This window comes from Struthio camelus, chromosome 4, assembly GCF_040807025.1.
Source record: "Struthio camelus isolate bStrCam1 chromosome 4, bStrCam1.hap1, whole genome shotgun sequence".
Taxonomy (NCBI): domain Eukaryota; kingdom Metazoa; phylum Chordata; class Aves; order Struthioniformes; family Struthionidae; genus Struthio; species Struthio camelus.
The window spans coordinates 68,643,133-68,661,386 of NC_090945.1; the positions used below are offsets into that span (position 1 = coordinate 68,643,133).

Here is an 18,254-nt window from a genome sequence, read left to right on the forward strand (position 1 = left end):
TACTAAGCTTCTATTACTTGTACTTAGCTAATATATCTGCATTCAATTTTTTAAGCCATGTATATCAGGAATTCGATATACTGTATTTCTAATTCTTGTTAGATGTGTCAGTCTCTGCATAAAATTAAGGATCTTCTGAGTTGACCCTTCTCATGAAGAAAAGAAAACTTGACCAGATCCCAGAATTGTTTTCATAAGTATGTGACTAATTGCCTTTAATGAAGAAAAAGACAAAAAGTTCTTTTGAAGCTTCCATTCCACTTCAGCACTCACGTGAATATCAGTCCATAGTAACACCACCAATAAGGGATGCTAGACAGGCTAGCATCTGTTTCAGCTTTTTAGAGCATCTTTAATTATTAGGAAAAAAAAAAAACACAAAAAGAAATGGAAACTTCAGCTGTATAATATCATCTATTACATCTACATTGTTTAGGACCATTACACTGTTAAGACTAGAACTACCTTAATTCTGAACCTAGGAAGATTTAAAACAACAACAACAACAACAAAAAAACCCTAAAAGGTAACAACACGGTTTCTGCCCCTCCTCATTTAATTTTTAAGATATAGTGTCCAGAGATTTTATATGACAATACTTCAAAATATGTGAAATGCTATCAGAGATAGGCCAACCTTCATTGTGACATTCCTGCAGAAAATGTGAAAGGGGATTAAAGAAGTAGAAAGAATGCTACAAACATTCTTTTGCAAAAATAAATCAGGTATCTATTCTGGTGTAGAGATGGGATGTTAAGAGGCATGTTGAAGGCTGCTCTGCAATCACCAGTGTAGAATAAGAGTAGTACAATACATGTACACCTGAAATTTGCTGTAATGTGTTTGTGTAAACTAAGTGTGCACATTTTGTAATAAAATAAAATAATCATGAAAAAAAGAAGAGTTGCTTTTTGTGCTGTTAAAATAAATAGTTGCATTTCTTCATATTTAACATTTTTATTAACAAAATAAATTTATTTTAAAAAACTTAAGATACATGTATCTTAACTAATCTTAGTACAGTTCAATTAAATTTAATAGAACCACCCAGTGGTAATTTTCCAGAGAGTCTAAAAATGCACTTTCACATGACCAAGGTATTCTTTAATTCACGATGTAACACCATCTTTTGAGCACTTTAAAAAAAAAAAAAAACTTTCAACAACGTAAATTTATTTTTATAATTTAATTTGCCTCATGGAAAAGATGCTATGGCCAATTTTGTTACTTACTTCAATCAGCTCTCTCTCATGGGGTAACTCAGAGTAACATTAAACCTACCTAGTATTTATTACAAGATGCATTGGGAAGCATTTTGCAATCAAGCTCCAGTATGCCTACAGACAGATGCTGCATCCTACAGGGCTTGACAGGCAGGTAAGTAAGTTGGCTTCTGCAGTCCTTTTATTGTCTTTAGCACGGGTTTCTCCATGGCTTCCACACTTCGAAGTTTATTAGCTTTTCCAAGCTGAATTCACAAGCTAGTCCTCAGTGTATCTGCAGTATTGTAGAACTGAACACAAGGGAGAATGGTGTAAACTAAAAAAATTAAAAAAATGCACAGTTCCCTCCGCTTCTGTTTAGCTGACTGGAATGAATTAGTCCAACAAAACCTAGGCTGCAGCTACATGAAGCAACTTGATGCCTTGATGCCTCTGTACTGTGCTCTCCAGAGCCTTCCCCAGCTCTGTGTGTGCTGAGACTGCTAATGTATTGAGCAGGCTCAATTCTGCAGCGTTTGCTCCCTGCTTGGTACCTTGAGCTTCCCATCTGTAAAAGCCGACTCTGCAAAAGTCAAGCTGAGTTCTCATAGTTCTTTGTCTACTGATGAATCCAAACTGGGGTCATCTGTGTCTGTGGCACAAATAACAGTTAGGTGTTTCAAATACAAGTATACACATTTAATTTAACACTAAGTTTGCTACTATTTAAGTAATTACAGTCAAATTATTTTACATCACACAAACATATAAAACATTTCCAGCACTGCAAAACTATTAAAGGAAACTTAACTTACAACAAAATACAAATCAATATTATCTATACTTCTGAAAAAATAGCCAATTAGTCAACGTCATTGTAAGCACAGACGTGCACAAACAAATACCAGCCAATACAGAGATAATTATTTTAATGGTCTTCCATAATTACATTTTTCACAAACTGATGTGACTTTTCCCACTCTCCATCATACCATAGAAGAGCTGTGGTTATTGTAACCGAATATACGATACCCCAAATACATGTCACTGATGTTCACAGGCAGCTTCACCTCGCAGTGCAAATCACTACAGATTTCTCGTTCAAGAGGAGATAGAACAATAGGTCGGAATTTTCGATTTGATGATAGCCACAGTCGCCTCATGATGAAAACAAAACAGATGTAAACAAAAGAAGGAACACTAGCACTACATATAAGACTGTTCATATAGTGTCTATAAATTACATAATTCACAACTTCCACTTTGTTTTCTACTACTTCATTTAATAATGGCAAAGATAACTAAAAAGTTAGTATTCACTGAGAAATGTACTGTCAAGGGATGAAAACAATGAACTGAGAAATGAAGTATCATGATGAGGAAAGATGACTAATGGAGGACAATAAATATCCAAGCTATGTAAACTCATATTTAAAACTGGGTATAAATACAGACACGAGATAAGAAGGATTTTAAATATAGGAGTAGTGTGCTGGAAGGGACTTCTAACACATGTAATAATCATAAACATAACTCATTTAAAATGGATATCTGATAAACTCATTAGTTGGACATTATAATGTTGCTGACTATTGTTTCCAATTTTCTGCCCTATCCTTTTCCAGTATTTATAAAAAACGCACAGGAACACCCACTCATAAAACTGACAGATTACAAGAAATCAGGAGATTAAAGAATTAGATGTGGGATAGTGATTCAGTGGATTAGTTCTGTTAACTGGCCTAAATTCTCAGAACAAGATGATAAATAATAATAAAAAAAAAAAAAACATGCTTCTTTATCTGTCAGGATGTTTTAAAAACCTGTAATATCAACGTTGCTCTTGCCCTTAAATAAATATGAACACCCCCAAAAATGAAGGGGAACCCTCCTGCTCCATCCCCCACACCTTAAGTACTCAATTCTAAAGCCTGTAAGAGTAACTAGATTCAAAATATTTTAAAAAAATCATGTCTAACTAAAATAAAATTCAGGACAGCCTACTTAGGTGCCTACTGATAAGGCACACAGCTCAGAAGTGTTAGACCTACATTTTCATCCCTGTTCTTCAGAGATTCAAACAATGGAGAATATAAATGAAAGAGAGATTAAAAATGGGAGACAATAAAAATAAACTAGTAGAACATGGACCACACAGAATAGATTTAATTTCATTTCTGTCACCACTCAATACCTCAAACAGATAAAAACAACTATTTCATTATGGACTGGAACATATCACCCCAAACTGCTACAGTACAAAACCCTGTGTTTTATACAATATGAATAATCATGGTATGTAAAAAACAAGCACTTTTCAGGATATGGGTATTAATCTGAAAGCTGGTCAACTCACCTTTCCACCATATTGCTCCAACTTTTGTAAAGCAACAGTGATTTTTTCTTTAAATTTCTTGTCCATTAATCTCCTTGAAAGCTATTTGAAAAGCAAAAAAAAAAAAAAAAAAAAAAAAAGCTGCACAATCTAGTACAATACATACAAAATGTCCAATATACTTCCATCTTACCTTAGGAAAATGAGAGCAAAAAAGAATATTACAGTAACTGATGCCAAAGTAAAGGAATTCATTCACAGCAAAAAAAGTAAAATGTTAATTGATGAGAAATGTAAATCCAAAGAAAGCTCCCAATTCTTACAATTAGCAGCCATATAAATACGTATTTGAAGATTTTTACTTTTACCAAACAAATTTTAAAGTTGCATCAACCTCAAAACGAAGTCATTCTTGGAATGCTGTCCACATTAAAAGTTAACACATTTTTCATGAGCATCAAAAACATTTTATGTAGTGGAAGTACTCTAAAGTAACTCTTGCAGATTCTCTCTTCTGCATTAGGTGTTTCAAACATCCTTTTATTTTGCAGTAAAAGTGCACTTTGGAAGCAGGCTAAACTAAATTGTGAAAAGCCAGTCTGACAGTAGAAGAACGTCCACAGAAGGACTCAGTATAGAAATAGTTTCAGTAGCCCTGCTCTAAGCTTATTTAATTAAAACATTTCTTGTGCAGAATCTGAAAGGAGTGGGAATACTTGCTCATGTTAATGTACTGCAACTTCCACAGAGTTTTGAAAATATATATGCTTTAAAATGCAAATTTCATTCTACAGCAAACATCCCTTCAAACATAGTGTCTATCTCACCTCAGGCTCAAAGAAGGATCTTCTCAAAGAGTAGAGACAGCACTTCTATTATTCTCCTATTTATTTTAATAACAGCTTTTGGAGCTTCTTAGAACTTTATAAATCATGATATTATTAAAGAATGATGGACTTACACACAAGAATATATGAGGTAATGCTTTTCATGGAACTGCTGAGTCCTCCACCATATCTGTGCAGATATTACAGTAAACACCTCAACAAAAGTACCATAAAAATGCAGATGATCTGTTGTTACAGCATTAGAAACCTACATTTGTGAGTAGAAGCTTAAGGTGATCATTAAGAGAAGAGCCAACGACAGCACTCAGCTGAACTAAGGCATCCAAACCTCTTTCGAATACCTCATCATCTGAATGGGCCTTCAAAGGGGAGAAAAAAAATAAAATTAATACTCTCAGATAGGAATTTAATCTTCAGACAAACGCACAATTTCTTTAAAGCTGTAATCTCTACATCACAGTTTGTTATAGTACTTTGAAAAATTAAAAGTACTGTGTAATTGCTAATTATAAAGTTACAACCAGTTTAGAAATACAAGTACTACTGAATATTAGTACGTATATGTAACATTTAAATGTAGAAGTATCTTTTTTAAAAAAGTAGAAAAGAAAAGCATTCACAAAATGTAATCAGTGAAATTCTTCCATTTATTATGAGATGAACAAACTAATGATTTATGTTTGCTAGAATAACTAATTCAGCAGGCAAAAGAAACCCTTTACTACACGAAGCATTCCAATTTGGAACGTATCCTGCATAATGTGCTCCACAGTATAACAGAAAGAACCTTTAAAATGTGGATATGTTGAAATTGGGAGACATTTTAGTTGCAACTTTAATAAACTGAGAGTAACTCATAAGCATAACAATTATTGTATTTGCTGGAGAAACACAGGAAGCAATGAATTCCTGCACCACTGAATTCAGGTTCCTGTCAACTACAGCTTTGTCACCTGCCATCAATTATGAATCGCCTACCTACCCCTGTGGTGCTGCTTTATCCCTGTTGCTCCCATGGGAAGGTTCTACTCTACCTGACTTCTCTAAGGGTTTAGTTATATTATTCTTCCTTTAATAGAGAAATTGATTCATGACCATTTAGTTTCTTCTTGTTCTAATACAGACCTTTGTTTAGACAGTTATTTTTCCACTTTGCTATTTGGACCCTGAAGTGTTTTCTTTAATAGAAGCCATTACCTGCATGTGCAGTAGAAAGTTTAAGAAGACGTCATACCAAAATAATGCAACAAGAAAGCTATTAGATGAACAATAACAATAAATGGATGTGTAACACAAGAATTTTATCTTCCAAACTAAACCAAAGACACTGAAAACAAACAACTGGGCATCTATTACATTTCTGATTTGAGATCTCAAAAAATTTTCAAAGTTTCATCTCTTTTTCTAAAACCAGAATCGAAGCACAGCTAGATTAATGAGAGCGGCTGAACCAGAAAAACAGCTCTGAAAAATAACATATGAAAAAGATCCAAAAGAAACTACCTCCCAGGCCAATATTTTCACCTCACTTTTTTTTCCTGAAGGAGTACAAAAGCTCAATTTTTTTTAAAAAAATGAAGAATATGACCTAAACATTTTAGCTGCATTATTTCTTTTTCTCATTGGCATATTCTGTTTTATGGATTTTTGAATTCTTTACATGCAACAGATGAATATTTATTCTGGTAATTCTTCATTTGACTTTATATCATTCTTTTTATGTTTTATTACATGGATATATATATACACACACACACACACACACACACACATATATATATAAACACCACCAATTCTTACACTTACTTCTGCCTGTATTCCCCAGTCAGATCCTTCATATTTCTACAGAATTTGCCCAAACCTACTGTCATACAGATATTCAAGGAATTTCCCATCTGAACCGACAGTTAAAGATACATTTTTTCTAATAGAAACAAGGCACGGATAACATGAGGAAGAGAAACATACACCCTCCCCCCATCCCACCTTACAAATTTATCACAATGATATTTTCACTATAGTCTTCATTGGCACAAGAATAAACAAATCTATGAAAAATCTCCATGAAAAGTAAGACATACCAATGCAGCCTTTAACACTGGAACTAGACGAGGCAACAAGGGAACTGCTTTTTCAGTAGCATCTTCAACCATAAGCAATTCTTTAAAACCTTCCTTTGAAACAAACGTGTAGGGATGTTTTGTCTCTCTCAGGCCCTGTTACAAATGTAAAATATGTTTGCTTAATAGTTAATCTTATTTTTTAAACAAAACAGCATTAAAAAAGCTCCCACTAGCAGCAAGTTAAGTTTAGATTTTATTATATCAATTCAAAACATTAAATACACTTACTCCACCATGTGGATCCATTGAGTACAACCCTGCTCACTGAATGTTCTCATTCATTTTTATTTTGGAATATGGAATATTAAACCTCACATTATGAATACTGCCAATTCAATCAATATTTGAACTTCATTATCTTTAATCCACCTACTCAAACTCATTTTCAAGCCCACGAACAATAAGAGGCTTGTAAATGATTTCCCTGCCCTTAGGGAAAGAAGAAAGGGTGGGGGGGGGGAAAGGAAAGTGAATTAGTGTGTCCAGCAAAATCTTGTAAATAGTACAAATACCTACTTCTAGTGAAGATTCGAGTAGCACCACTCAAAGATCTACAAATCATATCTTTCTTCTTTCCTTAACAGGAGCTCTTAGCAACTTCAAATATTGACAGCTTTGTTTAATTAAAAAAGTAAAAAACCCCTTTACAGTATGCACTATATTCCACCTTCCCTTCTAGATTCAACACTTATCTAGACTCCTGAAACATATTTGGTGATAAATGTCATAGATGACGCTGAGAAAGCGGAAGCCTGGATGTGTATAGTATCTATTTTCTTTCTTTTGTTTACCAGATCCTATATCCACTGAATTAGTTCAATCTATGGAGCAGAGCACTCTTACTTCAATAGATGGGCTTTATATCCCCCCAAAATTGGTTGTTTATAAATGAACCTCCAAATTCACAAATGGATCGACTTATTTCATTGAACAATCTGAAGTCCGAGATCCTTATATCCAGCTAGTATGTCAAAAGTTATATAACTCTACCTGGCACTCCCAGAATACTCAAACTGAAGAACTACAAACGCCAAGGTTAAGAGCCATCGTCAATCATGCAAGATTTGTCATTCACGCAAGATCCCCACAAATGTTTCTGCGTATTTCCCTATTAGGTGAGTCTGAGTTAATTAGCTTAACCTGGTGTAAAATGCAATTTGAACTATTTATATTGTGCAGATGTAAAGTTTTATTTCTTAAAGCACATCAAAGGCAATTTTCACCAGCGTACCTGTCTAGACCCACTCACTTCAGCACATAGCTCAGTAAAATTATTTCCCGGTACCTCAGGGAGAAAAACTGCACAAAAAAAGTTACCAATCTATATCAAGATTACTTAAAAACAACATTCTGATGGCTGAAGTAGATGGATAACCTTCAGAAGAAATCTTTATTGTTACTCTTATCAGAGTGAGACATACCAGTCATACTAGCATTTTAGAATTACTTTTCTCTTCCTTATCCTAACTGCCAATTTGCAGCTTAACAAGGAACAGGAAAAGAGTACCACACATACTGCTGCTGATACATAATTGCCAGTAAGCCATTATACTAAGTATCAAATAATTTGTTAGCTGAAATTTCCTCCTCAACTTAAAGTTTGAATGACGTAGTGATTACAATATGTACAATACAAAAAGTACCTATATAGATCTACAATTGCAAACCCACTCACTGCACTCTTTGGTCTGTGCCACAAGTAATAATGGACACACCAGTTCTAAACAGGATTAATTGTATGTACTAAGTACATTTGCCAATGCATAGCTATAAATCAGTGAATAGAAACTCTTCATGCTGAAACTCACACCACAAATCAGGCAGGAGAAAGCGTTTTACTCTTCAATGAGTTAAAATGTTCAGAACAGGGTATGACATTTGGAGTGGCTAAAGAAGACAGAGCTAACCTCCCTTTCCCGCTTGAATGAATGAATATTAAATATACGTAGAACAGGGAGAAAAGGGAAAGATCTGAATCTAAATTGGACTCTTAAAAGACTCAAAGCGAGGGTGGCTACGATTAATAGCATCCTTTATTGGGCAAAGATTCTCTTGTTAGCATAACCTAAGAGGTAAAGTATTCAGGAACAGATAATCTTACTACGTAGGCCAGAAAAGCATCTACATCAAGTTGTTTGAATACGCAGAGAAAGATATTTTAGATATGATTCAAGCACAAGTGGGTAAGTAGTCGTAATCTCCATTTCTCCAGAGGTGTCTCTTACAAAGAGTCAGAAGAGTGTTATATATTTTCAGTATTTCAAAATATAACTTTATTTACATTTATCTTAAATTGTTTTGGGCTATGTATGACTGCATGTCAAGAGGCTAACACCAAAGCATTCCTTCTCTTCAGTTTTATCATTCTGAAAACGGTGGATCTGAAATGTGTATTAGCATCCACCTCCTCAACGCATTACTCAAGCCTCAAAAGTAACAGGATATTTCTCTTCAGAAGCCACACACATCTATGCTAGAGTTGGCACTACAGAGCCAAAAGAGGAAGAACCATCTTCCAGTGACTAACAATAACAACAAAAAACTCTCTAGGACATAGCAAAGTAGAGGGGAACATATGTAAATTGCAGAAGGGAACAACTTTTTGTTCTTTACATTCTGAGTCTGAAGGAGAGTTTTATGCAGAAGTTTTTGGATATATATCTGTATCTCTTTCGGACAAAGCTTTTTCACCCTTTGCATTTAATATTAGATAAACAGTGAATTATTCATCCACAGTGAAAAAAAAAAAAAAACGGGGGGCCACCAGGTGCCACTTACCAGCCTGTTCCATGACCAGAAAACAGGTAAGAGAAAAATTTAACACAGCTACACTGATTTTGAATTACTCTGTACGGTACTGCAGTAGATTGCAATTGATGCTAGCTTGGAGACTGGCACTTCCGTTCACAGTGGGGTATGATAAGGACTTCAAAAGAAGTATAAACAATCCAGGACAGTTAACAGTCCGTTTGATGTATACAGGTCATTGAAAAGGCGTACAAAAGCTAACAGCAGTTGAAATTGGACAGTAGAATTCAACTGAACTGACTACTGAAGTGTAAACTCCAATTCGTTTAGCAATTATCGGACAGAGAATCAATATTTCTTATTCGTGCCCTCTGAACATACATAGACCTTGCCAGTCCCAGATAAATCCAGTTAGTTAACATATCCCTGTGCAGATGTGATGACTACTTTTATCTACAAAAGGCTGTCCACAATTACTAGAGGTGATTTTTTTTTGGATGTAGATCTACACTGTAACATATGTGAGAGGATATGTTTTGTAAACAGAAATGGAAGAATAAACAATTTATTTGCAGATGTTTAGAAAAGCAAATTCCCTACTCTTTTCTAAACTTATTAGACCACAGGGTTCCTACAGCCCAGGTAAAATGCTTTGTCAGAGTTTTGGGGTTTGCTTCTAGTTCCTTATATATTATTTAATTTAGGTAAGTTTTTAAACTGGATCTCCAGAAACAGCTGCTCCTTAGCTGCCGCTGCAATTGTTTTAGTAGAATCCTGAAGAAGCAGACTTACACTGCTTAGCTTTTAAGAACACACAGCTCAAAGACATTTTCTCTCTAAAGAAGGATAAAGAAGAATAAATCACCAACCACAGCAGTGCAATTGTAGTAGCAATTAAACAACACAGTAGTTGACATACAGAAATGCAGCTAATTGAATATGTACAAATAACTTTTCAGCACTACATAGAAAATAATAATGTATGTTTAACTTTAAATAAAAGTGAATTTACCTCTGCCAAAGTTATAAGAAGAGGATCAAAAGGAACAGTTTGAGGAAGGCATTCCCATTGTAGTCTGTGCTTTACCGCGCCATGCATTAACCTATTACACAGAATTTAGTTTTAACAGATTAAAATATAATAAGATACAATTTATTGCTAACATTATTCATACTGAAATATTCCCAATTGGTTGGCAAAATAACTATTGTTATATACATAATTTCAATATATATTGCCCTACTGAAATGTTTAATGGTGTATGAGAATGAAACTATTACAGTTCCCAAACATGGCAGTTCAAGCTCTACTCTCAATCACATAGAAATCAGAAAATAAAAAATTACAAAAATTATAGCATGCCTCTCATACTGACAGAAAAGATGTTCCTTGTGCAAAGTTACTCATGCTGATAAACGTCAATAAACACTTCCCAAATAACAGCTGGTAAGGTAAATCAGTTGAAACCAAAAGAAAAAAAAAATCATATTGGAATTCGTCGTTCATTACTAAGATACAGAAAGGGACAACATATTGATTATTAAATGTGTATATACATGTATTAATGATTACTTTAAAAAGCATTAAGTAGTTCTGCATCCACTTGACAGAACACTAGAGAAAAATGCCTACTACATATAATAAACAAAGTAATTAAAAAACCCACAGACTACTACTTATAAGTAGCTTTAATATCTCATATTGCTGACAATTACAGAAATGTTCTTATACTACTTATTGCAGACGAAAAGACGGCAAGATGTTTACTTGCTAAAATGGCACTAATTTTATTTTCTCTGCCAGTAGGGGGAAGAAAACACCATTATATGAAGAAATCGATTTCTGTCACAGAAAAGGCTTGCCAAATCAAATCTGCAAATACCTCGCTCCTCTTGAAAACATGCAGCTTCACTATCAACACAGCATTAAAAAAAAGACCAAAAGAAGCCAATTTCAAACACATGGGAAATTACTCCCTTCTTTAAAAGGAATTAAAATATCGAAATACTTTCAGAAACGAATGTAATCAAATAGCCTATGTATAAAGATCAAGCAGTTTTGAACAGACTTATTTCAGTCTACTTAATTCTACCTAACCATAATTCACTAAGTAAAACAAAAAAATAGAGAGAAAAAAAAAAATCACATTACCTGCACGGAACACCACCTTTAGCATAAATAGCAGCAAATGCAGAAGGTGCTCTAGAATGATCACCAAACTGTGAGGACAAAAGAAAGATGAAGAGATGTATCTTTCATAATGGTAATATTTGATAACTATTTTGAATATATGTGAGAATTGCAATTTAGTAAGAATGCAACTTATTTATATGATTAAAAAAAAAAATCAAAAAAGAACTGCATATGTGGGATGGGAAAAAAAAATACATTTAACACATTTATCAAAGACTGATGAACTAACTGCCTTCCAAAACTGTCTGGATAGGAAGGTTTAAAAATTAACAAATAATAAATAGTTAGTGCTCTCCTGATGGAACGCTCCTCTTATTTTTCTATTTTTTATGCAAATGTTAATACTGAAGTTTTATGAGTTCTCTCCTTAACAGATTAAGAAGCTCTTACTCTTTTGATATGTTTGGTGCTACTATACAGGTAACATGCAGAAGGCAGATTTACTCCAATTCCAGCCTGACCTGAGTATAGATAAAAATATAAGGTGGAAGATGTGGGAGAAACTACAGATGCTGGGAAGATGGTATGAGGAAATTAGTGAGGAAACTGATATTGAATGAGAATCTAGAGAGGACTCACTGGAAAATGAGACAAGGAGTTTCATGTGAGAGAACATCTACACAAATTTATTTTTTATCATATATATCCTTCTTATGCATATGAACTATGAAAGTTTTTATTAGCATGATCATTAAGTACTATTTTCCAAATTAAAGATTTTATCACAAAGCATATATTCAAGGGAATACCATGATATCTAAATTCCTATCTTTTGAGTGTCTGAACATATATTAACGTTCTGTTAAAATTTTGCGTGCATGATTTGACTTTATCTTGGCTTAACTGAGCCATTGTAGCACTTATAAAAAGGTTGCATGAAAAAAAAGAAAATCCTCGCACATAGGTAGAAAGCATTCAGCCATTCAGCCTCTGCTTATGGCAATTAGTACCTCTTCTGAGTACTCTTGCACTCTGATTGTTTTCCAAAAAGCTTGTGATATTCCTAACTGTTTGGCTGACATGGCCCAGCGGAGAGCTGCAACTCACCCATTCAATGCTTCCTCTCCAGGCACAGGACTTCCGTGAAATTAAAAGCTCCTTTCATTAGTCTTCTCCCAACATCCCAAATACTTCCCAAAGAGTTACATGCTCACACTTCTTGGGAGTTAAGGTGAATCTCTTCCTTGACTCTCCCCAAATGCTTAGCTTCTTTCTTATGAGTGAGAGGCCACCCACACCAAATGGGCCACTTCCTTTACGATACAAGCCTTCTGCAGGAATTTACAAAATTCTGACAAATATAATGTCTGATTCTTGTGGGATTCTTTTCCAAGAACTTCTGCTTAGAAGCAAGGCATGAACTGCCTTCTCTTGACTGAGGAATGCAGTAAGAAACTTCTGACACACATATAATTCTCACTTTCAACTAATTCACTAGATTTTATGAGGTCTACATGATCGTCAAGATACTACCTAAGTCTTAGTTTCATTGCATAACACAGCACAGATTATCAAAGCCATAACTGAGGTTAGCTACCCTACAGAGACAAGCACAAAAGTTTATAATTATTCAATAATCCCTTTTATCTCTTAGTCCTAGATTTTTTTGGATGGGGAACACAGAAAATAAAGAACTGCCACCCAAGCCATGGTTGTATCAAGAACTCTTTTTAAAAGAAAGTAATAACCATTTTATGCCTCAAGTAATTGTGCTTCCATATGAGAGAACGTATGGGAACAAAAGTTTAGTTTAAATTTAGAGAATTGGATCAGCATCCAGAGGAAGCACCTTCTGCATTTATTTCTAAAGTAAGGACACTGCTTCCTACAAGAGAATTCCAAGAAAGGAAAAAGATGCATTATGAAAAATAACATGCACACCTTTTAACCTTCTATCTCATTCCTGATCAAGATGCATTTTTGCCCAATGTTATTGGCCAAAAGATGACACTTCAAAATTTTAAGTTAATTGTCACTGCATGTAATTTTTGTAAAGAAATGAAAAATTTAAGTTAAATGTTCAGGACATGAATAAATGATAGTTGTAATTAAAAAAAATATATATCAGTCATCTGCTAACTGTACTAGATGCATCAGAAAACAAAGAAAATAGTGTTTCTGCAAGTTAAAGCTGCTACAGGCCCCCCTCCCAGCATTTCAATACAGATGTTCCACACAGGCATGATATTTATTTTGAGAGAACTGCAAAGTAATAAACATTAATCAGGAAAGCACTGTTGAGATATGTTGCATTAAATACTTCATGTAACAAACACTGTAATTGTAGTAAGTCTAACATGTTGGCCACTCTTAAAAAAAAAAAAAATCCAAGAAAACACTTTTTTATTTACACAGCTTCCTTAGAGGTCTGGTGTTTGTTTAATGTCAAGCAGTATAGGAGGAATTTGACTAAGAATAGCATGCTAGGCCAGACCATAGGTCTGTCTAGTAAATAATCTATCTCAACAGTTTCCAAGGAAGAGCTTAAGAACAGAAATGCAGAGCATGTTTCCCCAAAACACTTTTTTTTTTTTTTTTTAAACCATCAACTCCCCCCACCCCCACAATCTATACATACCGGATCAATAGTTTTGGGATTCAGTTTGTCACTAGGCTTTGGCTGTGGTTTAATTGTGGGTTCTGGGGAACAAGGCAAAGGAGAAGATGTCTTGCTCTTCTGTATTGCAGTCTTTGGTTTTATTCGGATGTTTGATGACATTCTTGTAACATTACTTTCCAGAACAGAAAAGATGAAAAACATAAATTAATTCTCATTCCTACATGATACTACATTACAGGTTAGAATTCCCAAGTCCAAAGATTCACATGAACAAACAATGAAGAAAATTTGAATAAATGTATTATAAAAGAACTGCTTATCCACATATTTCTTAAGCAGAGTATAGCACAGTTTTAACAGAGGAGCCAGTCACTCCATCTTTCAAATGCACATCACAACATCTCATAATCCCGTGCTGCTTTCCTTTATTTCTGTGCTGTGAGACACCTGCAGCAAAAGTGAAATTGGCTACAGTTCACCTTTAGGGTTGCCTACAGGAATCAGAGCAGCACCAGTACTCAGTCCAGCGGAGCAGCCCAGAGTGAAAAAAAAAATTTCTGGGCAGTTGTCGGGTTCAGCTAAAGCAGAAGACACAACAATTTGGTGAATGGCCAGGATGAAGGAATGAATACAAAAGTAAGCAGAGGGACTCAGGACACGAAAACCAAAGCAGAATCAGTAAGAAAAAAAGAACAGAAACGTAAAGGAGCAAACAAAGAACACAGAAAATGAATTCCAATTCCAGAAATAAAATGAAAGTATTTTGTCAGTTTGAAAAAAATAACTTTCTGCATACATTTTTTAAAAATGAAGATATATAGCTATTCTATTTGTTAATGCATGAACTATACTACAATATATGTAATTCAAATTGTTGGGTTGAAATTGTTACAATAGCTTTTCTAGTTAACATACCAAGCATAACATTATGATGCAGAATATGACTTTTTCCTGGGAAAAGACAGACTTTCAAATGTTATCTAACATACTGAAACAGATCAACGTTAGTTTTTTGGTTTCTAAATGAAATGAGAGAAAACTGCATCTTTTATCTCAATCCTTATCAGGTGTCCTAAGTTCTAAAGAAAGTCAAAGCACTTATCAGGTAGGAGTTATGCCTTATGTATTCAGAACCAGCTTCTGAAATGCTACATGGGGGTGGGACGAAGCTGGGGGGAGGCTGCTTTCTGTTTTTATGGGATTTGGTGGTGGTGTTGCTTTTACTGGCACAGAATTTTTTTTTCTTCATTTGATTCAGCTAGCTCTCCTACTCAGCTAAACTTAGTTCACATTATTAGTAGTTTTAAAGTTGAGAAAGTAAGATGTCTTGCTTTTTCCTTTTAAGCACAACTCCTTTCCCAAAAAATTAAAAGCATGCAGAAGATATTAAATAATGCTTCCAACATTCTGAAGAACATAGCCACCACAACAATATCAGCTGAGGACTTGATCTAATATATAAAGATTTTTTTAAACCCCAAATGATTCCACATTACATGATGTTAATAAAAAGATGAAGTATGAAAATGCTAGTTTTGTCCATTATTATTAATTTTCATCTTAATTTATTCTGAGGTACACTTTGGATGGAAAAAAATGGTAAATAAGAAGTGTCATTCTGTTAGTAAACAAGAAATGACATCATATAGAAATAAAAACAATAAGAATAAATAATACAAATAAGCAAACATATTGCCATAAGGATGACCACGGCTCTTGCTATCCAATCACATCATCTTTGGTAGGTCAATGACACCTATTTACCAATGACATAGACAAATTCCAAATAGTGAGATCAGGATGAACTAGAGAGGCAGAAATTCTTTGTTACACTGCTTCACTTCCCTTATCTCTAAAACCTCTCTAACCACTCTCTGCCAGAGTCTTATAAAAGCAGTCCCTGCTACTTGGGTGGTCTCTTTTAATACTCTCCTCCAGAGAGAACTTCCAGTTAGGAAGTCTTCTGTCTTCAGCTAAATCAGTAAATCTTTAGGAATATCTCTGCTTCCACTCAGAAGTGGGAAGTAGTGCATCTATACATGTGCTGGAACATGTCCTTATGGCTAGCAGAAAGAAGTAAATGCAGTATTTGGCTTAACAAACACCACAAAGCAACATATTATAATGATGACCTGCAAGAGACAACCAAATGTGGGAGAATAGCTGAAACACAAATACAAAGCAAAAGTAAAACAGAAAGTTTAAATTGATATTTCTTGACGGTCAATCTAATCAGAACTAGTGATTTGAAATGTTTCATCCAGTGTACATCTTGGATTGTCTTTCATATCATTCTGAGAATATCAGCTGTCTCCAGTGATGATTTTTCTTAAAAGAAGAATCAACATACCACAATTAGGCAGTTAAGCCTTTTCAGAACTCATGAAAAACATACATGGCACTTATTGGAACTATTATTTTTGCAAAATGAAAATCATTAAGACCAGAAATAATTCTGAAGCTCTAAGGCATAATTAGTAACTCGGGAAGAAAATGCACTGATTTTGTAAGTGCCAGCTTATTATCAAAAAACTCTATTAAAAGCACATTTCTAACTATCAGCAAAATAGGAATTAAGATGCTTTTATAATATAAAAGTATAAAATAGCAAGTTAAGTTCTTGACATTACCATTATATATCATAAAATAATGCTATCAGTGTAAACATTTGAAACAAAAACTTGATTATAACGCTAACAGTCACTTTGCTTAAAAATAATATTAATACTTTTCCTCAGAAAAGTTTTCAGAAGAGCTTTGCTGAGAGATAAATGGTCTTCTTATGTGGCAAGCACTCTGAAAGTACAGTGGTCATAGTCTATTTCAATTATATAAATAGATCAAGTAATTAATATAATTAACTTTTTTTGCATTTGACCTTGTGCTTACAGATATTCTGCAAATAACATTTAGAAGGAAAGATATACAGTAACAGCACAGTTGCTTATAATAAAACTTGTCCTCTTCCAAGAAGCAATGAAGATATATGTCAAGGAGTAAGGAGTTAAATAACAACCATCAGAGCAGGTAAAAAATAAAAGGTGTGGCAACAGACAGGAATAATGTCAGCCTTTACCCTGGGGGGTAAAGGTGAAGATGGGAGTCAAGAACAGTGATAACTGTGTTTAAAAAAAAAAAAAAAAAACCACAACTGAGATAAAGCGTATATGCACTGTTAGAGAAGGGGGTGCAAAGGAGCAAAAGAGCTTTTCACAAGGAGGCCTCGGTCTTCTGAGCAAGATGAAAGTTCTTGTGTGGTCAGGAAGTGACAGAATCACATGCACTTAGGGAGATCAGACAGCAAGAGCACAGCTATAAACCAAACAAGTGCCACACCAGGTTGGACACAGAAGTGAACCATACTACTACCAGATGACAAGCAAAGGACAGGAATCCTTAAACAGAGACATAAAAAGCACATTTAAAAGATGCCTCTCAAAGGAGAAAAAGTGAGGCCTGGAGTTTGATTTCTGAAAATCACCTAAGAAAGACGGAATGAAAGGAGGGAAGGCTTGAAAACCGGACTTGCTCACTTACCCGGGTGCGTGACAGCCCTCCCGGAGGGCAGCTGGGGCAGAGAAGGGCTCCCAGCACCGTTACCCGCAGGGGCAGCGGGGCAGGGCCGGGGGCCGCAGCGGTGCCCCTGCTCCGGGCCCCGAGGGCCGCGCCCGGGGGCGGGAAGAGCGGGCGCGCAGGGCCCGCGGGCGAAGGAGCCGGGGGCTGCCGGGGGCTGCCGGCGGGCCTGTGCGCGGGGCTGCGCCGCCGCCGCCGCCGCCGCCGCCGCCGCGGGGATCGGTCCCACTAGGCAGAGGCGCTGCCGGCGGGCCGGTTAGCGGCGCCCTCGCCGGCCCTCACCTGGCGGCCGCGGCGCTGCGCGGCAACCTCCGCGCCCCGCCACGCTTCCGGCCGGTTGCCAGGGAAGCTACGGGCCGCCGAGAGGCCAATCTGCCGCTCGGGGCCGTGCCCGGGAGGGAGGGAGGGCTGGCAGCGAGGGCGCATGCGCGCCTGCCATTGGGGCCGCTGAAGGTGCCTTCGGGCCGAGGCCGCCCGTCCCCGTCAGTCGGGGGGGCATGCGAAACGCAGTCGAAATGGCAGTTGCTTCTGCCAGTCTTGGCACTGGTTTGTCCAGAAGCCGGAGGCTCCTCCGAGATCACGCTGGAGGCCTTGATTGGGCTGTCGGCTCGGAAACCGCCGCTACGGCGCGTCCTGAGCAAGGCAAAGCCGAAATACTTGGCCTTCGAGAC

The 18,254-nt window shown here is 36.1% G+C and overlaps 1 protein-coding gene across 6 annotated transcripts; it reads right to left on the reverse strand.

Annotated features, from left to right (window-relative positions):
- Positions 1-198: 198 nt before the first annotated feature.
- On the reverse strand, positions 199-17,756 carry PACRGL (parkin coregulated like). Of its 6 annotated transcripts, XR_011141086.1 has the most exons (10): positions 17,548-17,731; positions 14,029-14,182; positions 11,409-11,476; positions 10,269-10,359; positions 6,467-6,601; positions 4,637-4,744; positions 4,499-4,554; positions 3,559-3,639; positions 2,235-2,360; positions 199-1,854 (listed from the first exon to the last, which is right to left on the reverse strand). XR_011141086.1 is itself a non-coding variant. In XM_009673312.2 (9 exons), exons 2-8 carry the CDS (start codon positions 14,167-14,169, stop codon positions 2,304-2,306), a joined length of 681 nt encoding a protein of 226 aa, XP_009671607.2. In that variant the 5' UTR covers positions 14,170-14,182; positions 17,548-17,730; the 3' UTR covers positions 199-1,854; positions 2,273-2,303. The 6 variants fall into 6 exon arrangements, 2 of the variants coding, with proteins under 2 accessions (XP_009671607.2, XP_009671606.2); XR_693828.2 differs by having other exon boundaries at positions 199-2,360; XR_693827.2 differs by lacking the exon at positions 4,499-4,554 and having other exon boundaries at positions 17,548-17,728.
- Between the last annotated feature and the right edge of the window lie 498 nt (positions 17,757-18,254).